Source organism: Microtus oregoni, unplaced genomic scaffold, assembly GCF_018167655.1.
Source record: "Microtus oregoni isolate MIOR12 unplaced genomic scaffold, Mior012 000029F_ref0000214, whole genome shotgun sequence".
Taxonomy (NCBI): domain Eukaryota; kingdom Metazoa; phylum Chordata; class Mammalia; order Rodentia; family Cricetidae; genus Microtus; species Microtus oregoni.
In genome coordinates, this window is record NW_024543088.1 from 18,463,645 (window position 1) to 18,490,564 (window position 26,920).

General features: G+C 39.8%; 1 protein-coding gene and 1 pseudogene across 1 annotated transcript in view; one reads left to right on the top strand and one right to left on the bottom strand.

The window, feature by feature from the left end:
• Positions 1–26,920, bottom strand: part of LOC121464896 (sperm-associated antigen 6) — a 70,303-nt gene that overhangs the window by 33,780 nt on the left and 9,603 nt on the right. Inside the window, exons 3-4 of the mRNA XM_041677996.1 lie at positions 19,799–19,965; positions 1,977–2,160 (exon numbers count right to left, since the gene is read on the bottom strand). Coding sequence (XP_041533930.1) covers positions 1,977–2,160; positions 19,799–19,965 — 351 coding nt within the window. The remainder of the gene's footprint in view (positions 1–1,976; positions 2,161–19,798; positions 19,966–26,920) is intronic.
• LOC121464895 lies at positions 22,120–23,008 on the top strand (annotated as a pseudogene).

Here is a 26,920-nt window from a genome sequence, read left to right on the forward strand (position 1 = left end):
ACATGTAGTCATATATTATATAATATATAGTAATTGTTATATCAATATTTAATGTGATATTTATAATTAATAAAATATAATTATATTTATTGCATTATATATAACTATTTATATATTATAATGTATTTTATGTATTAAATGTAACATTTATATTATGCATTACTAGTTTGTTGTTATTACATTAATATTGTGTATTATATTATATTAAAATTAATAAATATTATTATAATCATCTGTTACACTGTATAATATAAATATATTTATACATAAATGTGTACATAATATATAAATATTATAAAATTATATAATATAATCATTACAATATAATCAAAGATAAATTTTTTTAAGGATTATAAGAATTAACGTATATGTATTAATATATACAATATATTAATATATAATTATAAACTAAGGCATGAATTTGGGAAGAGGTGAGAGTGAGGACATAAGAGGACTTGGAGAAAGGAGAGGGAGGGGCAGAATGATGTAGTACTGAGTAGTCATGTATCAAATTCTCAACCCCAATAAAACTCACTGGGTAAACAAAAATATAAAATAACATGACATAAGAAGAAAAGGAGGATGTGCTGGGCTGTTTTATGTCAACATGACACAAACTAAAGTCATCAGAGAGGAAGGAATCTCAAATAAGAAAATGCCTGCATAATACCAGGATGTAGGCAGGCCTGTAGGGCATTTTCCTAATTAGTGATTGATGGGGAAGGGCCACATCAATTGTGGGGGATGCCACCCTGGGCTGGTGCTCCTGAGCATAATAAGAAGGTGGGTTCAGCAAGTCATGAGAAGCAAGCCAGTAGGCAGCACTCTTCCACGGCCTCTGTATCAGCTCCTGCCTCCAGGTTCCTGCCCTGCTTGAGTTTCTATCCTAACTTCCTTTGATAATGAACTGTGATGTGAAGGCATAAACTGAATAAAATCTTTCCTCCCCAAGTTGCTTTGGTCATGGTGTTTCATCACAGCAATAGTAACCCTAATGAAGACAGAGGGCTAGGAAAAGGAAAAGAATTAGCAGGAGGCAGAACAGAGAGAGTAATAGGGTTTAGGGGGAGCAGGGTAAGTTCAAAATACACTGCTTACTTTCCCAAAGAGTACTAAATAACAGGCTAAAACGAACCTAGTAGGAAACAAAACTCTAGAGGCCTTGCTGCTACTGCATAACTATAATTTTGATACTGTTATGAATCATAATGTAAATATCTGATATGCAATATATCTGGTATGGGACCACTGTGAAAGGGTAGTTTGACCCCAAATAGGTTGTAACCCAGAGGTTAAGAACCATTATTCTAAGCTGGGCATGGTGACACATGCCTTTAATCCCAGCACTTGGGAGGCACAGAACGGTTTATCTCTGTGAGTTCAAAGCCAACCTGATCTACAGAGTGAGTTACAGAACAGCCAACGCTACACAGAAACCCTATCTTAAAAATCTTGAAAATCAAAACAAAAAGAAAGAAAGAAGGAAGAAAAACAAAGAACTGCTTGCTGCTCTACAAATTATGCAATGAATTTTAATATATTAATTTTAAATCCTTCTAAGGAAGACAATAATATTCTTTCTTAATTTTCTTATATTCATATTTATATTTACTTATATTTATATTTACTGGTACTGCTAGTTTTATGGGTTATCAATAATATTCTCAGAAAGTAGATAGTAACATGAACTTGGCAGTCAGAATTAAACCCATATTCTGGTGCCACCATTCACATAACAGGCTACCGAAGCCTTTGAGAACAGTCTCTTTCCTTACACCACCCCTTTCCTTCATTTTTTTTCTTGTAAGACTATTATGTATAAGCATGTTGTGGGCATGTGCTCTAAATAGCTGGACTAACACTCAAAACCTGATTTATCATGTACTCAATCACCCTAAAACTCATTCAACTATTTATTAAAACTGGATTTATGTAATAAATTTGGAGTTACCCTATTTTCAAATGTGCTCCATTACCTGTATTGTGTCTTGCAATATATCCAAGTGCCCAGGCTGCGGCTTCCTTGACTCCAGGGTCAAAGTCCTCCAAGCATATCACCAGTGTGTCCAGAGCTCCACAGTCGACTATAGCCTGGGCCAGCTGCGGGGAATGTTTACCAACTGCTCTCAGCACAAAGGCAGCTGCTTTCTTGTAGAAACGCTATCAGGCAAGACAGCAGGAAAGATTAAAAACAGCTTTAGAATTATATTAAAGACAACTCAAAAGACATGGAATACAAAAGACAAAAGTTAAACTGAAAAATCATTTTGATGCTTTGAAATTCCCCCATTGCTCTTCTTTGGTAAACTGAAAATACAATATGTTTATAATTACATTTTCAAATGCCTTACACTACGTATGCATTTGAAAATTGTAAAAATCAAATATAAGCATGGGTTTTTCATAATTTCACAAAGTAATGAGATTTCATGATACTGAAGATATTATTTAGCTCATGCAAACACTTAGATTGTTCAAATATGTCACTGTATGTTGGAGACCATGGAAATATACAGCATACAGCAACTGATAATTCAGATGTCAACCCATCAGATGAGAGACTCTGATGGAGGGTAATCCTGTCCTGGCAAGGCCTGCAGGACCACCGACTCTGGAAACCATTGCTCACATTTGCTAAGACAGTTTGGTGTCTCCCCAATACCTGCACTCTAGTGTGTAATCTCATGTGATGTGCATATGTAATCTCATGACTACATCTCAATCTCATGGGCACATATATCTGTGAGTGTTCATAAAGATGACTTTTTATTTATTTATATAATATTGATAAAAAAGAAAATATACCTGGGCATGCTTTATAACTGGATCTATTTGTCCCACGAGGCTGTAGACACTTAAAAGCATGCTTTGTTCTTTTGCTCAGACTAACTGCACACAATTAGGTCACTTTCACCTCAGAGCAAGTGCAAACTAGACTAAAGGATTTTTGCAAATAGATCACAAGTTTAAAACTTTACAGCTATGCACAGGTCAGAGTTGCAGGTGTCCAAGGTTGCTACACAAAGCACCCTAAGAAAAGCAACCCAATTCTTCTTTTGCCCGTCTGCTGACAAGAGACCTATGCCTCAAAGTTTGTCACTGGAAACAGTGTCCCCCTCCTGGTCTGGTCACAGTCTTACTCCTGAAACCTTAAAATTCTTGTGTTGCCATGGTAAATGACTCAGTTCCTTATTCGCTTACCCTAGTAATGTGCTTTTGACTAATGAGAGGTAACTCTTGTAATTTTTATTATCACTCCAAGCCTCCTATAGGAAAGAAAAGTTTGGAGGCTAAAAAGAGAAGAAGCTAGGAGGAGTTAGAATTAGGACAGGAAATTAGAATAGAGGCAGAAGAATAAAGACTCTTGTTCAGAACAGCACATGTGTGAGAGAGTTCATTCACCCTCAGTTACCCTAAGAAATAAATGAGTTCCTTTCACTTGCTGGGGCATCCAATCTGTACCCTGAAGAGGACCTTGGAGCTGAACCCCAAAGGCTGTTGATAACTGTGCTTCCTGTCAGCTAATTCCTTCTTTCACTTGTCTTCCATCTGTAATCACGGCAGGACTTTCATGACCTCTATTAATTTGTCTTGTATCCCAAGTTATCCTGAAATAACAACGTTTCAGGATGTCCTGAGAAGTCACCACATAAACATAAAGGTAAAATAGTCATATATTTTCATTTTCTCCTGATAAACTAAACAGTACATTATAAGTTATTTGACCCTTCTGGAAAAGTGTTTTCTGGACACAGCAATGCAGTTGCATATATGAACTTAAGAGTGTGAAGGTCGTTGTGCCCCCAGACCTCCAGGGAAACCAGAAATACTAAACACACATGACTGTCCTCTCAAAGGAAAGAGCATGCAACCTTATTTCCATTCAGAAGGTTGGGAATTGGAGGTGATTAACAGCCTGGTGATCTGCGTTATATGGAGGACCAGGCCATGTCAAGCACCTATGACCAGGACTGTAGGTGGCAATTAGCTTAAATGACATCTATGCTATCTATCCTATGACTGATATCCTTTCCAAGCTGATGGAGGAAGGTCATTGGTTAAAAAATAAAGAAACTGCTTGGCCCTGATAGGTTAGAAAATAAGTGGGTGGAGTAAACAGAACAGAATGCTGGGAGGAAGAGGAAGTGAGCTCGGACACCATGCTCTCCTCTCTGGAGCAGACACGATGAAGCTCCGACCCAGGATGGATGTAGGTTAAGATCGTCCCTGGTAAGCCACCTCGTGGGCTACACAGATTATTAGAAATGGGCTAGTCCAGGTGCTAGAGTTAGCCGAGAAGAGGCTAGATATAATGGGCCAAACAGTGTTTAAATGAATACAGTTTGTGTGTTGTTATTTCGTGGTATAAGCTAGCCAGGCGGCTGGGAGCCGGGTGGAACACAGCCCGCAGCTCCTACTACATCGAGCCATATCCTTCCCCGGGCCCTTATGATAAATACACGTAGCCTATCTCTAGAAGACACCTTGGAAGAAATGACACACACTTAGAGTTGAGTTTCAAGGTAAGCATGTCTCCTTGCAAACTGGGGATTGTATTACATCAGGAAACTTTTTTCCCAAATTATACTGTGTTTAAATATGCTGCCAATAAAATCCCTGGCATCTGACGCTCCGTGAGATCTAGTCTGACTAAGTTGTACTGGACAGTTTCCATTCTCACCTCTTTAAGGTTCAGTTCCCTGCCTGGAACTGGCCCCCAGTGTGGGGCATACAACCTCAGGGGAAGGTAAGAAAAGGTTTCTTTGAATAGATATAGAGACGCAGAAAGCTTGAGCCTCTCATTCAAAAGGGTTTGAGACCTTAAGTGAGAGAGTGGGATCAGCCTGGATTCTCCTCTGTCCTTTCCCACAGAGCATTCTGTACAATTATTGAAATGTTTGTTAATATACACAAAAACAAAGTAATTCAAAGTTATAGCTCTGCAACTTTATATACATAGGACCTAATGTAAAGAAAGCCCATGAAAGGAGAGATAAAAAATTTAGTCCGTAGCCAGGCGGTGGTGGCACATGCCTTTAATCCCAGCACTCAGGAGGCAGAGGCAGGCGGATCTCTGTGAGTTCGAGGCCAGCCTGGTCTACAAGAGCTAGTTCCAGGACAGGAACCAAAAGCTGCGGAGAAACCCTGTCTTGGAAATCAAAAAAAAAAAATTTAGTCAGTTATTTTTATAAACTGGAGAAAGGAAAAATATTTTTTCTGGATAATTAGGATGACTTTTATATGACAACAAATTCCCAGATTTAAAAATATAATGAAGGGCTGGAGAGATGGCTCAGTGGTTAAGAGCATTGCCTGCTCTTCCAAAGGTCCTGAGTTCAATTTGCAGCAACCACATGGTGGCTCACAACCATCTGTAATGAGATCTGGTGCCCTCTTCTGGCCTGCAGGAATACACGCAGACAGAATATTGTATACATAATAAATAAATAAATATTTAAAAATATATATAATGAAACAAAACTCAGGATAATAAAAACTGACTTGGAGACGTGTGCCTAACTACTCACCTCTTTGCTAACAGTGTTCAAACCCAGGTTCTAAATTTTTAAATAAGAAGCAACTTATGTTTGATAAATAAGGCATATTTAATAAATAAGTTCTGTAAATTCCTAAGATCTGTTCTCACTATCAGAAACTGACCAAAAAATATAGGTCTAATCCCTTTGCCTTTGCAACTGTATTTATTTTGATGCTAAAGGATCTTTAATTTAATGTTTTAAGGTTAACAGTGATAAAACTATAAAATCCTAGTCTTATAAAAGCTAGTAACTTCTTGTAAACTGTTAGAAATATTTTAGCCATACAAGTTAATGGCCTTAAAAATGATCAAATTCTTTATAATGTGCTCAGAACTACAGCTGTGGTCATGCTGAATAGAAACATAATTCATTTACAAATACAAGCTTTATTTAGCCTTCATATATGCTGTCAAAGTTAAACCTAAAGCAAGTAGCTAAAAACAAGGAAAGTTCATTTCAAATCAGGAATAGTTAGTTTATAGATGGCTCCTGGTCAAGTTAAACATCCATCCACTGATATGCTCACAGCATTAGCAAAATAAGAAATTTTATCTTGTCTTTTATGTCAAAAAGTATAAATAGTTTTTTCTCATTCCAGACCTTTTAGGCACTGAAAACCCAAACCACCCAGACTCCTTTATACTGGTGATTACTAAAACTTCATTTTTTAAAGTTTATTTTTGTACAACATCACAAAAAAAATTTAAATGACAACATAAACAGGCTTGAGATGTATTTTAAAAGGAAACTTGGAGTAAATTGGAAGTTTTTTAAAGATTTCTTCTGAATAATGTGGTGGTCATGAAATACAAACATAATTCCGGATTTCTCAAATTTCTGTGGAGACCAAAGAAGTATTGAACCAAAAATACAATTAGTAGAAGTTAGATTATTTAGAAGTTTTCACCTAAATTCTCAATAAAATACTGGCAAACCGAATCCAAGAACGCATCCAAAAAATTATCCATTATGATCAAGTAGGCTTCATCCCAGAGAGGCAGGGCTGGTTCAACATAAGAAAATCTATCAATGTAATCCATCATACAAATAAACTGAAGGAAAAAAACCATATGATCATTTCATTAGATGCTGAAAAAGCATTTGACAAAATTCAACACCCCTTTATGGTAAAGGTCTTGGAGAGATTAGGGATACAAGGTTCATTCCTTGAAAGACCCCAGCTTAGCTGCTGTAATGCCATTTTGCAAAGCCTTCACACAAATAAATGTAAGTTCAAGGTAAAGTCAGTACTCCTAGGTGGTCAAACAGGATATCTGTGGTCAGATACCAGGCCTAAGAGGGAAACGAACAGTTCTGGGAAAAACTACATGTACCCTAGATAGGGCCAAGTCTGTTATTATTATCAGACCTTCATGTCTCCGGGGAACTTGTCCCCTAAATGAACCCATCGCCTCATTCAAACTAACCAATGAGATCCCTGTAACCATGCATTGCTTCTGTATGCCTGCTTTTGCCACCCTTTTCCTATAAAAAGACCTTCTCCCAGCCTGCAGGCGCACAAGTCCTCTGAAAGGACTTTGCCGCCCACAGGTACCTGTGCCCACCCAATAAACCTCTTGCTAATTGCAGCCAGTGGTGTCGACTGTTCCTTGGGTTAGGGGTCTCCTCCTGAGGGAAGGACCACTCTGAGGGTCTTTCATTCTAAATATAATAAAAGCAGTATACAGCAAGCCAACAGCTAACATTAAATTAAATGGAGAGAAACTCAAAGCTATCCCACTAAAATCAGGAACAAGACAAGGCTGTCCACTCTCTCCATACCTCTTCAATATAGTGCTTGAAGTTCTAGCAATAGCAATAAGATAACATAAGGAGATCAAGGGGATTCGAATTGGAAAGGAAGAAGTCAAATTTTCGTTATTTGCAGATGATATGATAGTGTACATAAGTGACCCCAAAAACTCTACCAAAGAACTACAGCTGAGAAACACCTTTAGTAATGTGGCAGGATACAAGATCAACTCCAAAAAATTAGTTGCCCTCCTATACACAAAGAACAAAGAAGCAGAGAGGGAAATCAGAGAAACATCACCTTTCACGATAGCCACAAATAGCATGAAGGTTAAATTTTTAAAGGTTAATGACCACAGTTAATTTAACAGGTTTTGTTTAGTTTTAGTTTTAGGCTTGCCCTTGGTCTGATGAGTGATCAGAGTCTGGCAAGGGAAATGATAAAAGAGGCTCTCATAATGTCTAATCTTCTACCTGAACTTGGCCTGACAACCTGGAGTGTCTTCGTTAGGGTTTCTACCGCTGCAAAGAAACACCATGACCAAAAGGCAAGATGGAGAGGGAAGGGTTTGCTTGGCTTACACTTCAGCTTTGCTATTTATTCATCACTGAAGGAAGTCAAGGACAGGAACTCAAAACAGGTCAGAGACCTGAAGGAAGGAGCTGATGCAGAGGCCATGGGGTTGGGAGAGCTGCTTACTGGCTTGTTTCCCACGGCTTGCTCAACCCACCTTCTTAAAGAACCCAGGACCACTAGCCCAGGGACGGTACCACCCACAAGGGCTATGCCCTCCCCCATAGATCACTAATTGAGAAAATGCCTTACAGATGGACCTTGGAGGGGCCAGTCAAAATGGCCAAGAGCAATAAAACAAATGGTAGCTTATTAGACTGATGAATATGTTGAATAAGGGGAACTCTCACCCATTACTAGTGGGAGTGTAAACTGGTACAGCCATGGAAAGCAGTGTGGCAGTGCCTCAGGAAGATGGGAATGAAGATCCAGGTGTGCCGCTCTTAGGCATCTACACAAAGGACTCCATATTGCACTACAGAGATACTTGTTCATCCATGTTCATTGCTGCTCTATTAATAATAGTGAGGAAATGGCCTAGTTATTCGTCTAGCTAGATGTCCATCAGCTGATGAATGATAATTAAATGGTATAGTTATGCAAAACATTTTAATTAATTAAAATTAATTAATTAAAATATAATTTAATTAATGTGTTGTTAAAATTATAAAAATTTCAGGAAAATGGAGGGGTCAAAAAGCAATCATCCTGAGTGAAGTAACTCACAGCCAGAAAGACGACTATTGCATTTTTCTTATATATAGATGTGAGCTTTTAAACTTTAGCCGTATACTTCATTTAGAGTATCCACGGAGCTTAGGTAGTTAATAAGGGACAAGATTTGGAGAAGAGGAAGAGGAACAATACAGTGTTATAAAGGGACAAGGGGGAGATTAGACCATAATTAAATGAGGAGTGGGATGAAAAGGTAAGGAAGAGAAAGGATAACTAACACTAGTGACCTTCTCAAAAGCTTTTTTGAACATACTACTATATATATGCATATATATATATATGTGTGTGTATATATAAAGTTTCAACAGAATTAGCACATAATAGGAGAGACAATGCCCCAATTAGACAATATCTGTTACAACTTAAACTCCAAGTACCAGAAATTGGTTACATCATCTTGAGTCACTGGCCCTAGTGGCTCCATAGACCCTCAAAACATTATAGGCTATTGCAAGTGCTATACCTTCCACAATCTAATGTAAAGATGTTATTTCTAAAGATATTACATACTTATACTTGGAGAAATCAAAGTTCACTGGAAGCTGCTTCCCTATTGGCTACATTCGTGGTGCTGGGAGGTGCATACACACCGCAGAAGTCACCTATCTTACCCAGCTACAAAACCTGCAAGCTACAACAACGTCCTGCCTGCAAGGTGTGCACACTTGTCAACTAGTCACACTAATGGTACGGGTGTACCTAACCACTTTTTATTCTATTTAAGCCCACTCCATGAGATGAAACCCATCCCTGACACTGTTAATGGGCCAAGAACCTGAGACTATATATGTATGAACAAAAAGTCCTAAAAAGAAGCTGTTGTGTCTGGCTGTGAACAACAGACTCCTGGAAGGAATCTGTGTCTGCACAGACAAATGGACTGTCTAGAATTTCGGTATTCTGAGAGACTGGGATTTTGCAAATTCAGAGGCTTTATCTCAGGCTATAACTGAACTAACATATTGTGATCATAACTAAAAACCCCTTATAAATTATCTTAGTCTCTGATCCGTTGCTATAAATAATGAAGCAATGAACGCTTATGGAAGAAATCATTTAACTGGAGTTCGCTTACAGTTTCAGAGACTTAGTCCATTATCAGTGTGGCCGAGAGCATAGCAGCAGGCAGGTGGGCACTGGACAGTAGCTGAGAGGTACATCCTGATCAATAGGCAGAGAGAGAAACAGAGACACCTGGCCTGGCTTGGCCTTTTGAAACCTCAACAGCAAGGTCGCAACTCCTCCAACAAAGCCACACCTAATCCTTCTCAACTACTGCCACTCCCTGAGGACTAAGCATTCAAATAAGAGGGCCTATTGGGAATCCTTACTCAAAGCACCACAAAAGCTATTGACTTAGCAGAACATGAGATTCGACTGATCCAAGAGCTAAGACTGTCAACAGATACAGGAACTTCAACATATGGAATAGCTCCGTACACCTCATTCCTGCCTCTTTTTCCCCACTAATGCATTTTATATTTGTGCTGATATGACTTTGTTCTGTAAAACTAGAAAAAAGCTGTGAAAATGCTGGAACCTGGAATTGGGGTAAATCTAAATCTGTGCTCCTGAATCATTTAAGAAGAGAGCTGTGGTTTTTATGTCAACATATGTCATGGACATTAGGGGGAACATCTACTCTCATTCGACTAAATGAACATAACAATAAAATGACCCCTAATGGTGTACTGCAGATTATACCACAGACAGTGCAGAGCTCAGACCTCAGCAGATGGGCTTCTTCTTGCGGTAGATGGAAATTAATAAGAAGACTCGAATTTGTAGACAGTGAGAGACCTTGGACCACTCAACCGGTTCTAAACAGATGTCTTTATCGACTCCCTCCCCTCAAGGCTCAGGGGTCTACATGGAAGAGAAGCAGAAAGATTTCATGCATTTTCCAGATACAATAGGATTATTGCGCTTATGAACACAGAGACTGTGACAGAATGCGCAAAATGTGTAAAAGTTCAAGCCACACAAAATCCAAGAATGGAGAAAGAGAAGTGGGCACAAAATCCCACCCTGGACAAGAAGCTCTTTGAAACTGACACGAGCTGGGGAGAAAAACCAGTTGGGTATATCGGCCACATTCCAGGGCAGGCCACACGCTCATGAGTGTTTGGTCAACACAAACTGTCCTCATTGGCTTTTATGTGCTTTTGCTTAGTTTTGTCTTAGTTTTGGGGGGCTTGTGTTGTTTTTTAAGAAAGAAATAAAAAACATGACATTGAATGAGCAGGGAGGTGGGAGAAAAGTTAGGAGCAGCTGAAGGAAGGAAAAGAATATGATCAAAATACATTGTATTAAATTCTCCAAGATATATATATATATATATATATATATATATATATATATATATATATATGAAGTAGAAAAGGAAGAAGCCAAATTACCCCCATTAACAAATGACATGATTCTATACTTAAAAGTCCCTAATGATAATACTATTGAACTTAATAAACAGTTTCAATAAATATTCAGTGTACAAAAACTCAGTAGGTTTCATATATACAAGTAATGAACTTGCTGAGAAAGTAGGATAAGTATCTCATTCATAATAGTTTCAAAAACAAAACATGAGGGGGGGACTTAATTGGGGGAGGGGGAGGGAAATGGGAGGCGGTGGCGGGGAAGAGACAGAAATCTTTAATAAATAAATAAATTTAAAAAAAAAACATGAAGGTACCTAGGAATAACCTTACCAAGGAAGGGAAAGACCTCTACACTGAAAACTTTATGATACTGACAAAATAAATTAGATACAATGGAAACACACTTCATAGCTTCAAGAAATTAGAACTCCCCCAGGAATTTCCTGCTGAGAAAGGGAATGACTGAAGCTCCTGGGGTCTCCAGAGAAGAAACTTATCTACTAGACAAAGATTGAAAATGGGTCACCTGGGAAAAAGTTGAAAACTTTTGGAAGACTCTGCAGGAAAGATCGTCCACATAGAGACATGGGGCTGAGATGGTGGTAGGGAGGGACACCGCCACACCAATCCCTTGCTTACTCTCTATGTGAGCCTACCCTGGTGTCAGGACCCTGGAGGGAGGTGGAGAATCACTAGATTTCTTTGTTCCTGTTCCACATGTGGGCACATGGACTATATCTGCTTTTACTGCTTTTCATGATTAGTTTGGCTCCTTTAATTGGTTTATTGAGACTAGATGGCTGAACTTGGCTGATGGGAAAACCTAAGTCCAGTGATATAACCACCTAATGATTGACAAGGGTACCAAAAGCATGCAGAGTAAAAGAGACTTCTATCCCACAAATAGCCCTGGCAAAACTGAATTAACACCATACATTAAATTTGACCTTTATCTCTCACCTTTACACACACAAACTAATTCAAAGTGGACCAAAGCCCTTCTTTAAAATGTGACACATTGTTTAATTGGGTTAATTAGCATTTTAAAGTCTAGTTTCCTGAGTTCTCTATATATTTTGGAGATCAGACCTTTGTCTGTTGCGGGGTTGGTGAAGATCTTCTCCCAGTCAGTAGGTTGCCTTTTTGTCTTAGTGACAGTGTCCTTTGCTTTACAGAAGCTTCTCAGTTTTAGTAGGTCCCATTTATTCAATGTTGCCCTTAAAGTCTGTGCTACTGGGGTTATACATAGGAAGCAATCTCCTGTGCCCATCTCCTGTAGGGTACTTCCCACTTTCTCTTCTATCAGGTTCAATGTGTTCTGACTGATATTGAGGTCTTTAATCCATTTGGACTTGAGTTTTGTGCATGGTGATAGATATGGGTCTATTTTCATTCTTGTACAGGTTGACATCCAGTTATGCCAGCAACATTTGTTAAAGATGCTTTCTTTCTTCCATTGTATACTTTTAGCTCCTTTATCGAAAATGAGGTGTTCATAGGTTTGTGGGTTAAAATTCGGGTCTTCTATCCGATTCCATTGGTCGACTTCTCTGTTTTTATGCCAGTACCACACTGTTTTCATCACTGTAGCTCTGTAATAGAGTTTGAAGTCAGGGATGGTAATGCCTCCAGAAGATCCTTTATTGTATAGGATTGTTTTGGCTATCCTGGGTTTTTTGTTTTTCCATATAAAGTTGATTATTGTCCTCTCAAGATCTGTGAAGAATTTTGATGGGACCTTGATGGGGATTGCATTGAATCTATAAATTGCCTTTGGTAGAATTGCCATTTTTACTATGTTGATCCTCCCAATCCAAGAGCAAGGGAGGTCCTTCCATTTTCTGGTATCCTCCTCAATTTCTTTGTTCAATACCTTAAAGTTCTTGTCAAATAGATCTTTCACTTCCTTGGTTAGAGTTACCCCAAGATATTTTATGCTGTTTGTGGCTATCGTGAAAGGTGTGGAGCTGATCTATTGGGAGCTCACCAAGGCCAGCTGGACTGTGACTGAAAAAACATGGGATAAAACTGGACTCTCTGAACACGGCGAACAATGAGGGCTGATGAGAAGCCAAGGACAATGGCACAGGGTTTTGATCCTACTTAATGTGCTGGCTTTATGGGAGCCTAGCCAGTTTGGATGTTCACCTTCCTAGATATGGACGGAGCGGGGAGGACCTTGGACTTACCACAGGGCAGGGAACCCTGACTGCTCTTTGGACTGGAGAGGGAGGGGGAGAGGAGTAGGGGGAGGGGAGAAGGGTGGGAGGAGGGGGAGAAGGGTGGGAGGAGGGGGAGGGAAATGGGAGGCTGGGAGGAGGCGGAAACTTGGTTTTTTTTTTTTTCCTTTTCTCAATAAAAAAAAAAAGAAAAAAATGTGACACATTATAGCCACGGGGAATCCAATAAAAGGTGTGCACTCGGGAGGCACATAAGGCAGCAGAAGGGCCGGGCTGTGTCACCCTCCCCCGCAAGGACTCTTGGAGACTCGGGAGCTCCACGACGAGGGAGTGGGGGGGGGGGGGGGGCAGTGCGCTCGGGAGGCACATGGGAAGCAGAGGACCGGGGACCCACCCAGTCCATGGAGACTCGGGAGCTCCACAATCTGATCCCAAAAAATAAAAAAAGCACCGGGACGGTAAGGGAGAAGCATTGAGAGACAGGGCCCACCATCCAAACGGCACGGGCGACAAACCACTAAGCGGGCGGTGGTGGCGCACGCTTTTAATCCCAGCACTCGGGAGGCAAAGGCAAGCGGATCTCTGTGAGTTCGAGACCAGCCTGGTCTAGAAGAGCTAGTTACAGGACACATTGCAAGTTTCAGAGGAAAGCACAGGGAATTGACTCAGGATTGGCAAGAATTTCCTGCACAGGACTCCAGTAGCACAGGCCAGAGCCCTAGGATAGCAAACGAGTCTGCATGAAATCAAAAGTGTTGGCATGTGCGAAACAGTCCTTTCTATCAAATATAACTAGCACATCAAGAGATGGCAATGTACATCTCCAACATGCTGTGGTTCTTGTGTCCATGCCTTTTAGCCCAATCCCTGGATGACATACATTCCTGATATTTAAATCTCACATCCTCTCCTGTTGTGCCCATTATGAATTAGTCAATTGTGTCAGGTTGTGGGATTAGCTCCCACCAATGGGTGAGACACAGTCACCATGCTGTGTTAGGACATGGACTAAGTGAACTCCTGCCTTGTTGCACTTGTTCGCCCAGTTTGGAACCTCTATACTTCATTGCTGGTTACTTTTGCTCTGTTCAGCTCTCTGTGTAACACCGGAGGTGTTAGTTTCCTTCAACCTGGGTTCTTTGCCAACAGTGTGGGAACTTGGCCAGGATTTCAAAATGTATCTGGGAGAATATTTGGATCACTTCCCTTGGATAATTGTTTCATGGCCCATTCGGTGACACCCACCCTCAGTGTCTCAATCAAATGATACTTTTGGATAAGCAACAATTCCAGGACAGAAAGTTTCTTATCTTCTCCCTATAGGCATCAACCAGGCAACTCTGCACAGAACAGCACAAGGAAAGTCATAAGCACACCTGAGGACAAACAGACAAGTTCTCTGTCTGTCTTCCTTCCGGCTGTATGCAGCTTCGTGCTGCTCTGCCTACCTGAGAAACAAAACCCCAAAGTCCCTTTTATTTTTCTTACTCAAGCTAACTGATAGCCATGTGATGGAGGCAAATAATGCCTAATTTAGTGTTCTCTCTTCTTTCTCTGGGCACAGGATTCCCCTTCTTCCCCTCTCCCTCCCAGTTCTGTAGAGAACCTGAGGGTCTTTGAATCAGGTTTTGGGGAAAAGAGAAAGAAGGCCACTTGGTGTGGTTCGGCCTGACACTGTCTTAGAGCACGTGATCTCCAAGCAGCTGCTTCCCTAACTGGGTAAAAGCCCAAGGCTAGAGAGGCTTTAAATCAAGATTAACTATTTATAAAAAGTTGATTTCTAAGAGACTTAAGATTCCTTTCCACACAGAGGATCAAAGAGCTATCTAATCTCAGCCCACACCATGCTTAGATGGAACAAAATGGCACCAAAGTCACTGTCTCCTTACTTGGATATACATTTTTAAGAGAAGCAGGTGACTCAACATTGAATGTGAGAGACACACAATGCAAGAAGACCTGTGCTTTTTTTTATCCAGAAGATAAACTCCAACAAAAGTGGCTTTGTCACCATCCTGGCTGGTGATCCCAGTAAGATTGTAGCCACTGTGTGACATGGACAGCAGCTTGGCTACTGAAAATCGATGCACCAAGCACAGGGGCACCGAGTTTCAAAAGGAGAAACAAAGCAAGTCTCAAGAAATTTAAAAAATTGAAATTGAATCCTGTTTAAGGTCTAATCACCAAGAAACAAAACTAGATATCAACAATAGTAGAAATGACAGAAAGTATAAGAAGTCATGGAACACTACTCAATGAAAGTTGCATAAGGGGATAAATCAAAAAAGAAATTTAAAAGTTCCTAAAACATAATGAAAATAATAACATAATATCCAAAATCTATGGAACAAAATGAAGGCTTCCCTATGAGGAAGGTTTTAATATTAAGTGCCTGCATTTAAAAATAGAGAGATCTCATATTAATAACTTAATGTTACTTAAAGGCCTTGGGAAACCAGAACAAATGGTGCCCAAAAAAAGTAAATGAGAAGAGATAATAAAAGTCAGGGCTAAAATTAATAAAATGGAACAAAAAACAAAAAAAATCAATTAAAGGAAGACTAGTTGAGTTTTTGGAAAAGATTAACAAGATTGAGAAATCTTTAGCCAAATTAATCAAAAGAGAGAGAAGATTCAAATAAAATTAGAGATGAAAATGGAAACATTTCAACAGATACTGAGCAAATTAAGAGACATATAAAGACGTAGTCTAGAAATCTATATTCCACCAAACTGGAAAACTCTAAGAGAAACTGATAAGGTTTTAAATATATAAATTATTAAATTATATTAAAATTAAAGCAAGATGAGCTAAGTAATTAAAATAAACCCATAACAACCAATGAAAAGCAAAAATTAAGATTCAACAAAATTAAAAAGGAAGCCAGCTGAAGATGGAAACATTGTTGAACATGCTTTTTATGAAGTCATCATTACCTTGATACCAAATCCATATGTCTCTAATACTCGTTAAGAATATAGATGCAAAAATTCTCAATGTAATACTTGCAAATTGAATTTAAAAATATGTAAAAAGATTATCCACATGGTCAAGTTCTCTTTACCCAAGAGTTGCAGAGGTGGTTCAACAACATACATAAATAAATAAATGTAATCCACCACATAAACAAAATAAAGTCAGAAACCACATGGTCATCTCACTAGATGCAGAAAATGCCTTTGACAAACCCCCAACATCACTCCAGGATAGAAGTCCTAGAGGATATAGGGATATAGAGTATATAGTTCAACATAACAAAGGCAATACACAAACAACACAAAGCAGCATCATAAAAATTGAAAAAAAACTCAAAAATTTCCACAAAATCAAAACTAAGACAACATATCCAATCTCTCTATTCTTCCTCAACATAGTACTTGAAGTTTGATCTAAAGCAATAGGAAAAGTGAATGAGATAAGGATACTAGTAGAAAAATAAGTCAAATTACTTTTATTTGTATGTGATATGATCTTATACATAAAAGCAAATACTCCACCAGTAATAAACCTGCAAAGTAGAGACTTACAAAATTAACATTCAAAAATCAGTGGCCTTCCTATGTACAAATGGACAAACATACCCCAAAAAAAGCAGGGAACCATTTCCTTCACAATTGTCTCAAAAAAAACTTGGAATAAATCTAAGGAAATGAAAATATTTTATAATTAAAACCCTAAGACTTCAAAGAAAGAAAAGAAAGAAGACACAAGAATATGGAAAGATCTTCTATATTCATGACTATTGTGAAAGTGGCCATTTCACCAAAAGCAATTCATAAATTCAATCCAAAGTAATTCTTTAAAGAAATTGAAAAGAATAATCATAAATTTCATTTGTAAATAGAAAAAAAAGTCCTTAACAGTCAAAAACAATTCTGAACAGAATTGTGGAATATTAGTTTAAAATGTGTTACATTCATTTATGCTGTGGAGTATTTGTTTAGTGATGCATAGATGTGCTGCATTCTTTTATGTTGCATTTGTTTAACCCTGCAAAGCCGTGTTATTTTACCTGCCTAAAACACATGATTGGCCTAATAAAGAATTTAATGGCCAATAGCAAGGCAGGAGAGAGAAACACCCAGGGCTAGCATGCAGAGAGAATAAATAGGAGAAATCTAGGGAAGAGAAGAACAAGGAGAGGAGGACACCAGGGGCCAGGCACACAGTCACACAGCCAGTCACGGTGTAAGGAGGAAAGAAAGACATATATATAATAAAGAAAGGTAAAAAGCCCAGGAGCAAAATGTAGTTAAAGAGAAATGGGATCATTTAAGTTAGAAAAGCTGGCTAGCAGAACCTGGAAACAACCTAGGTGCCCTCAATAGAAGACTGGATAAAGAAGGTGTGGCACATATATACATTAGAGTTCTACTCAGTGGTAAAAAACAATGACATCTTGAATTTTGCATGCAAATGGATGGACATAGAAAACACTATCCTGAGTGAGGTAACCCAGACCCAAAAAGATGAATATGGTATGTAATCACTCATAAGTGGACTCTCGCCATAAATAAAGGACATGGAGTCTATAATTCGTGATCCTAGAGAAACTAAATAAGAAGGTGAACCCAAAGAAAAACATATAGTTATCCTCCTGGATATTGGAAGTGGACAAGACTGCCGGACAGGGGTTGGGAGTGCGGGGCTGGGGGTGGGATGGTGATAAGGTGAGATGGGGAGAGAGAAGAGAGAAGTGGAGGATGGGGAGAGCTTGAGGGAATGGGATGGTTGGGATGGAAGAGGGGTGGATGTGGGGGCAGGGAAGTAGATATCTTAATTAAGGGAGCCATTTTAGGGTTGGCAAGAGACTTGACTCTGGAGGGGTTCCCAGGTGTCCAAGGAGATGTCCCCAGCTTGTTCCTTGGGCAGCAGAGGAGAGGGTGCCTGAACTGGCCTTAAAGTCCTATAGCCACACTGATGAATATCTTGCATATCACCATAGAACCTTCATCTGGTGATGGATGGAGATAGAGACAGAGACCCACATTGGAGCATTGGACCGAGCTCCCAAGGTCCAAATGAGCAGGAGGGAGAATATGAGCAAGGAAGTCAGGACCACGAGGGGTGCGTCCACCCACTGAGATGCTGGGACTGATCTAATGGTAGATCACCAAGGCCAGTTAGACTGGAACTGATGGAGCATGGGATCAAATCGGACTCTCTGAATGTGGCTGATGATGGAGGCTGACGGAGAAGCCAAGGACAATGGTGCTGGGTTTTGATTCTACTCCATGTACTGGCTTTGTGGGAGCCTAGTCTGTTTGGATGCTCACCTTCCTAGACCTGGATGAAGTGGGGAGGACCTTGGATTTCCCATAGGGTAAGGAACCCTGACTGCTCCTTGGACTGGAGGGGGGGGAGGGAAGTTGGAGGAGGTGGAAATTTCAATAAAAAAGAAAGAAAGGAAGGAAGGAAGGAAGGAAGGAAGGAAGAAAAGCTGGCTAGAAACAAGCCAAGATAAAGCCAGGCATTCTTAAGTAAGAATAAGTCTCTGTGGAGTATGTGATCTAACCACTGAGCAATCTTTTTGGTCCCTGATAAAATGGTTTTGAAATCATAAATATCACATTTATCAGTGCTTCAGTCTGTTGTACAGATACAGTACTTTGTTTAGCTATGCAGTTGTTGATGGCTTTGTGCTGTTTCCACACAGACCGCTGAGTAGCGCTGTCTGGACATGTGTCACAACATTTTTGTGCTTTGGGTGTACGCTGGGAAGGAAAGTGGCCCCATGAGATGGTAAATGCACTGATCTTATTCATGTTGCCAACTCGTTTGCCACAGCAACTGTACCGTTTTACATGCCAACCAACGCCACATGGCTTCAATTTTTCCTCATCATCACTGATACTTATTTCCTTTTTATTATTTTCATTATGGTCATCTTAGTAGATATGAGGGGTTATCCGTTGAAGGTTGATTTCTAGTTTTAATTGTTAATGCCATGGAGATCCTTTGCACTTGCTTGTTAACTGTTTATGGATTTTCTTTGGGAAAATATTCAAGTCTTTTGCCCACTTTTCAGTTGAGCTGTTTCATTATGCAAGTAGAAATTTAGTCTTAAAGATGTCAAGAAAAGTTAGTGTCATGTTTAGGTTATGATAAACTAATGGAGGGTAATGGATGGTTTAAAATGCTTAAGTTCTTAACTATTGTAGAAACTAAATTGGCAACACCGTAGAGAAAAAGCACTGCACCATAGGGGTGAGGGTGGACACATCCAGAGGGTATGTTTAATGACTTGAAATACTATCTACTTAGTAAAAAAAGAAATGCTTATCAAAACTCTCATTAAAGGTGTTCTCTCCCTTCAGGACTTACTCTGCCCACGAACCACCTTCATATAAGGATGGCAGAAAGAGTTTACTCACCTAGGGCCTTTACACTCTTCCCTCAGACAGAACCTGTAGCTCTGTTCAAAGCTCCCATGTAAATACACACTACTTTATGCATGCCTTGCAAAAATTCTTTTACATACTGCCCAAAATTAACAATGATGGAAAGAAGTTGCCTAGCACACTCACATCAAAATGAGATAATCATCCCAATGCCTTCAAATGCACAACTGTGTGACAAGATTGTCATATTTTATCTAAAGCCAAAAATACATAAATTATTTTTTAAAAAATTCTTACGTTTTGTTCTGCCAATGAATAAACAAGCTGTGGAAGAATGTCGCCCTTCACAACTGCTTCTGCTAAGTCATCATTGTAATTGGCCAATCTCCCCAGAGCCAAAGCAGCAGTCTGCTGAATTGTTGGGACCACATCCAGAAGAAGAGGCCTCAGCAAAGACATTACACCTGAGTTAGATTATGAAAAACAGAAATCAGCAAAATTGTTATTAGAAAACAAAACATGGGAGCTGGGGAGGTGGCTCAGTGCTTGAGAGCATTTGCTGCTCTTGCAGGGTTCCAGCATTCAGTTCCCCATAACCACATGGCTGCTTACAGCTTTCTGCAATATCTAATCCCAGGGATCTGTCCTCTCTGGCCTTCTCAGAAACTATATATATATACATACACACACACACACACACACACACACACACACACACATATGTGCAGGCAAAACACATACACATAAAATAGAAGATTTTCAAACATGTGATTTAACATATACACACACAAAATAAGGGTAAAAATTCCAGCAAAAACAAACAACTAATAACCAGATATCATAGTGTATGTCTGCAATCTCAGCATTTAGGAAGCTAAGCAGAGTAATCACAAGTTCAAAGCTAGCCTAGGTTACAAAGAGAGACACTACAATGTACAGATATATAACTGGTATCAAATTGGACAAGATACAAAATCATGCAAACTCTTTTTAAAATATATTGATGATCTCATGATCCTTTTGCCAGCACATATCCAGTATATGCTAATAGCTTCAATAGCCCTATCCCATCCATCAGACCCTGTAAGCTACCAGTCCTACTCCACTCCCAAACCCTCCTATACCCCTGCAAGCTCAGTGGAACTCTTAAATGCAGCCTGCTGCTACATAGAGAGAGGGTCAAGAGGTGAGTTATCACCCACCCCGGTGGGCCACCCCACTCTCTAGGCCTTCTATACTGGGACAAACCCTGGGCCCTCCCCCACCTGCCTCAGCTTCTCTAGTCAGTCAGCAGGCAAGCATCCTGCATGTAATCTGCTCCAATAACACCACTCCATCCATCAGACTCTACAAGCTACAAGTTCCACTCTGCCCCCAAGCCCTTCTATGCCCCAACCCTGCAACCTCAAAGGAATTCTGAAGCACACGCTGCAACTACACAGAGAGGACCAAAACAGAGGAACAAGAGAGAGGACCAACAGATGAACTTTGAAACACAAGCTGTGACTATACAGAGTGGACCAAGAGAGCAGATCAAGACAGAAAGACAAAAGAAAGGGCCAAGAGAGACCTCAGTGGCTCCCTGAGACAAGAGAGTGACAATCCAGAGCAGGCCAAGAACAGTTCCCAAAGACTGGTTGTCCATCCACTGCAAGGACTGGACCAAGAGGCAGAGACACTGCTGGCACCAATCTGAGGAAAAGATGGGAAGGCGCCAATGCAAGAATTCATCCAACAACCTAAAAAGCAACACCAGATATATGATAACACCAGAACCCAGTACAACAGAAAGATTTAATCATCCTAACCCAGAAGAAGCAGAAGAAAACGTAACTTTATGTTGTTACCTTTAACAACAAGGATGTTGGAGAGCTTTAAAGAGGGAATGAAAAATTCCCTTAAAGAAATGGAGGAAAAGAAAAACAAAAAATGGAAGAAACCAATAACTCTCTCAAAGAAAACCAAGAAAAAAAATAATCAAACAGGTGAAGTGAACAGTTTAAACAGTTCAAGACTTGAAGACTGAAACAGAGGCAATAAAGAAAACATAAACCGAGGGAGTTCTGGATATGGAAAATTTGGGTAAATGAGCGGGAACTTCAGAGGCACGCATAACCAACAGAATACAAGAGATGAAAGAGAGAATCTAAGGTGTTAAAGATACTATAGAGGGAATAGATTCATTGGTCAAAGAAAACATTACATTCAACAAATTCTTAACATAAAACATCCAGGAAATCTGGGACCCATGAAAAGACTAAACCTAAGAATAACAGGGATAGAAACTCCTGGGTATGTGAATGAAGTCAAAGGCCACCAAAGAAATATACACTGTGATCTATGTGATTTTCTCTATGTGCTGCCTTCATTGGTCAAATAACTGCCTAGGCCTTTTGATAGGGCAGAACTTAGATAGGCGGGGAAGACAGGACTGGATCCTGGGAGGAAGAGGGCAGTGTGGCAGACGCCATGGCTCTCCTCTCTGAGACAGACGCTGGTTAGACTCATGCCGGTAAGCCACAGTCAAGCAGCGATACACATTAATGAGATGGGTTAAATGAATACGTAAAAATTAGACAAGAAGAGGCTAGATAGCTTCTTCTTCTGGAAAACATCAAATGGCGGATGATGCGTGCAGCGGGAGGGCCCGGAGGACCCCGGGGCCCAGGATTAGGAGGCCCTGGCGGCTTCTGCGGAGGATTCGGCAGCGGTCTGAGGGGCCGCGGCCGTGGTAGAGGCTGTGGCCGAGGCCGAGGCCGTGGGGCTCGCAGAGGTAAAGCTGAAGACAAGGAGTGGATTCCGGTCACCAAGCTGGGCCGCCTGGTTAAGGACATGAAGATCAAGTCCCTAGAGGAGATCTACCTGTTCTCCCTGCCCATTAAGGAATCTGAGATTATTGACTTTTTCCTGGGAGCTTCCCTAAAGGATGAGGTTCTGAAGATCATGCCCGTGCAGAAGCAGACTAGGGCAGGCCAGTGGACCAGATTCAAGGCTTTCATCGCTATTGGGGACTACAATGGTCACATAGGTCTCGGTGTCAAGTGCTCCAAGGAGGTAGCCACTGCCATCCGAGGGGCCATCATCTTGGCCAAGCTTTCCATTGTCCCTGTGCGGAGAGGCTACTGGGGGAACAAGATTGGCAAGCCCCACACTGTTCCTTGCAAAGTGACAGGTCGCTGTGGTTCTGTGCTGGTGCGTCTCATCCCTGCCCCCAGGGCACTGGCATAGTCTCTGCTCCTGTGCCCAAGAAGCTACTGATGATGGCTAGCATTGATGACTGCTACACATCAGCCAAGGGGCTGTACTGCCACCCTGGGCAACTTTGCCAAGGCCACCTTTGATGCCATCTCTAAGACCTACAGCTACCTGACCCCCGACCTCTGGAAAGAGACTGTGTTCACCAAGTCTCCTTATCAGGAATTCACTGACCATCTTGTGAAAACCCACACCAGAGTCTCTGTTCAGAGGACCCAGGCTCCAGCTGTGGCCACCACATAAGGGTTTTTATACAATGAAAATAAAAGTGAATTAAGTCTGTTAAAAAACAAAAAGAAAGAGGCTAGATATAATGGGCCAGGCAGTGTTTAAATGAATACACAGTTTCCATGTAATTATTTCGGGTGTAAGCTAGCCGAGCAGCCAGGCATCAAGAACGCAGCCCGCCACCCTCTTTACTACATGATTTGTTTATGTAAACTTGATATAATTGCAAAATTTCTACTCTGTCACAAACTGAATGTGATGAAGTGAAGGATACATGTGGAAAGCTTCACTGATTCAAGGTACTAGGTTATGACCCTTGTACAGAGACAAGTGTTCCTTTGGTTATGCTTTTTATGTGGAACCAACATTATTAGTAAATAGATTTGATACACAGTGTGATAAGAACAGGAAACAATTCTCACAAGTTTTTTCCTCAGTGTCTATAAAAATAAATTTTCCATGAACTAAAAATGGGGGGAAAATGAATAAATAAATCAGTTCTTTAAAAAAAATAAGACATGGGCTAAAAGAATGGATACTAAACAGGATTCATTCTTTCACTGTATACAAGAAATACAACTCAACCTCAAAGACAGGCATTACCTCACCTCAGAGTAAAGGGGTGGGAAAAGATTTTCCCATCAAATTGACCTAAGAAGCGAGCAGATGTATCTATCCTGATATCGAACAAAATAGACTTCAAACTAAAATCAATCAGAAGAGATGGAGAAGGACACTTTATACTCATAACCGGAACAATCCATCAAGATGAAGTCTCAATCCTAAAGATCTATATCCCAAATATAAGAACACCCACATGTGTAAAAGAAACATTACTAAAGCTTAAATCACACATCAAACCCCCCCACACACACACACACACTAATATTAGATTTCAACATCCCACTCTCCCCAATGGACAGGTTAACCAGACAGAAACTTAACAGAGAAATGAGGGAACTAACACATGTCATGACTCAAATGGACTTAACAGACATCTACAGAACATTCCATCCAAACACAAAAGAATATATCTTCTTCTCAACACCTCATGGAACATTCTCTAAAATTGATCACATACTCAATAACAAAGCAAACCTCAACGGATACAAAAAAATGGAAAAAAAAACCTACATCTTATAGGATCATTATGGTTTAAAGTTAGAATTCAACAGCAAAAATCACAGAAAGCCTACAAATTCATGGAAATTGAACATTGCTCTGTTGAATCACCCCTGGGTCAAGGAAGAAAGAAAGAAAGATTTGCTAAAATTCAACGAAATTGAAGGCACAACATACCCAAATCTATGGGACACTATGAAAGCAGTGCTAAGAGGAAAGTTCACAGCACTAAGTGCCTACATAAAGAATGTGGAGAAATCTCACGTTAATGACTAAACAGCACAACTGAAAGCTCTAGGGGGGAAAAAAGCAAACTCACCCAGGAGAAGTAGATGAAAAGAAATACTCAAATTGAGGGCTGAAATCAATAAAATATAAACAAAAAAATACAAAGAATCAATGAAACAAAAAGCTGGCTGTTTGAGAAAATCAACAAGATAGACAATCCATTATCCAAACTAACTAAAAGGCAGAGGAAGAACATTCAAATTAACAAAAGCAGAAATAAAAAGGAGGACATAAAAACAGACACTGAGGAAATTCAGAGAATCACTAGGGTCATACTACAAAAACCTTTACTCCACAAAATTGGAAAATATAAAATAAATGGACAAATTTCTGGACAAATACCACATACCAAAATTAAATCAAGACCAAGTGAACAATTTAAATAGACTTATAACCTGAAAGGAAATAGAAACAGTCATCAAAAGCCTCCCAACCAAAAAAAAAAAAAAAACAATAACAAAAAAACTAGGGCCAGATGGTTTCAGTGAAAAATTCTACCAAAACTTCAAAGAAGAGCTAATACCTATACTGCTCAAAGTGTTCCACATGATAAAAACAGAAGGAACATTGCCAAACTCTGTCTATGAGTCTACAATTACTCTGATACTGAACTCACACAAAGACTCAATTAAGAAAGAAAAAAACATACCAATCTCACTCATAATCATAGATGCAAAAATACGCAATAAAATACTGGCAAACCAAATTCAAGAACACATTAAAAAAATCATCCATTATTCACTATGATCAAGTACGCTTCATTCCAGAGATGCAGGGATGGTTCAACATACAAAAATCTATAAATGTACTCCATCATATAAATAAACTGAAAGAAAAAACATATGATCATCTCATTAGATGCTTAAAAAGCATTTGACAAAATCCAACACTCCTTCATGATAAAGGTCTTGGAAAGATTGGAAAGATTGGGAACATATCTAAACATAACAAAGGAAATATACAGGAAGCCAAAAGACAACATCAAACTGAATGGGGAGAAACTTAAAGCAATTCCACTCAAATCAGGAACAAGACACGGCTGTCCACTCTCTCCATATCTCTTCAACATTGTTCTTGAAATTTTGGCTATAGCAATAAGACAACAAAAGGAGATCAAGGAGATCCAAATTGGAAAGGAAGAAGTCAACTTCCGTTATTTGCAGATGATTTGATACTATACATAAGTGACCCGAAAAACTTTACCAGGGAGCTCCTCCTACAGCTGATAGAAGTCTTCAGTAATGTGGCAGGATACAAGATCAACTCAAAAAAAATGGGGTTTTTTTGGACTCCCTGATATCCAAACGATGAAGAAGCTAAGAAAGAAAGCAGAGAATCATCACCCTTCACAATAGCCACAAATAACATAAAATATCTTGGGATAACACTAACCAAAGAAGTGAAAGACCTATTCAACAAGAACTTTACATATTTGAAGACAGAATTTGAAGAAGATACCAGAAAATGGAAAGATCTCCTGTGTTCTTGGATAGATAGGATAAACATAATAAAAATGGCAATGCTACCAAAAGCAATCTGTAAATTCAGTGCAATCCCCATCAAAATCCCAACACAATTCTTCACAGATCTTGAAAGAACAATACTCAACTTCATATGGAAAAACATTGATGACAGCTTATGTTGGAAAGTATGAAATGTGGAGTAAGGGGAACAGTCCTCCACTGCTGGTGGGAGTGCCAACTTGTACGGTCGCTTTGGAAATCAGTACGGCAGTTTCTCAGGAAACTGGGAATCAATCTACCCATTATTACCACTCTTGATCATATACCCAAAGGGTTCTCAATCACACCACAAGGATACTTGCTCAACTATGTTCACAGAAGAATTATTCACAATACCCGGAACCTGGAAACAACCTAGATGCCCCTCAACTGAAGAGTAGATAAAGAAAATGTACATTTATACAATGGAGTATCACTCAGCTGTAAAAACAATGACATCATGAAATTTGCAGGCAAATGGAGGGAACTAGAAAAAAAATCATCCTGAGTAAAGTAACCCAAACCCAGAAAGACAAACACAGTAAGACAAACACAGTATGTACTCACTCATAAGTGAATATTAGATTTAAACCAAAGGATAGCCAGGCTACAATCCCCAGCCCCAGAGTAGCTACCTAACAAGGAGGACCTTTAGAGGTATGGATTGCCCTAGGAAGGGGAAGTAGATGAGCTCTCCTGGATAAACTGGGGGTAGGGGGCGGTAGAAGGGGGAACTGGGAATGAGAACATGAGAGAATGGTATGGTTGGGGGAAGGGTGGAGAGGGAGAACAATAAAAGAGATATCTTGTAGAAGGAATCATTATGAGGTTAGGGAGAAACCTGATGCTAGGGAAATTCCCAGGAATCCCCCGGATGACCCCAGCTAAGACCCCTAGCAGTAGTGTAGAAGGAACCTGAACTGGCCTTCCCCTGTGATTACCCTAATTGTCATCATAGAACCTTCACTCAGGAAATTATGGAAGCAGATGCCAAGCACCAAGCCAAGCTCTGGAAGTCCAGTTG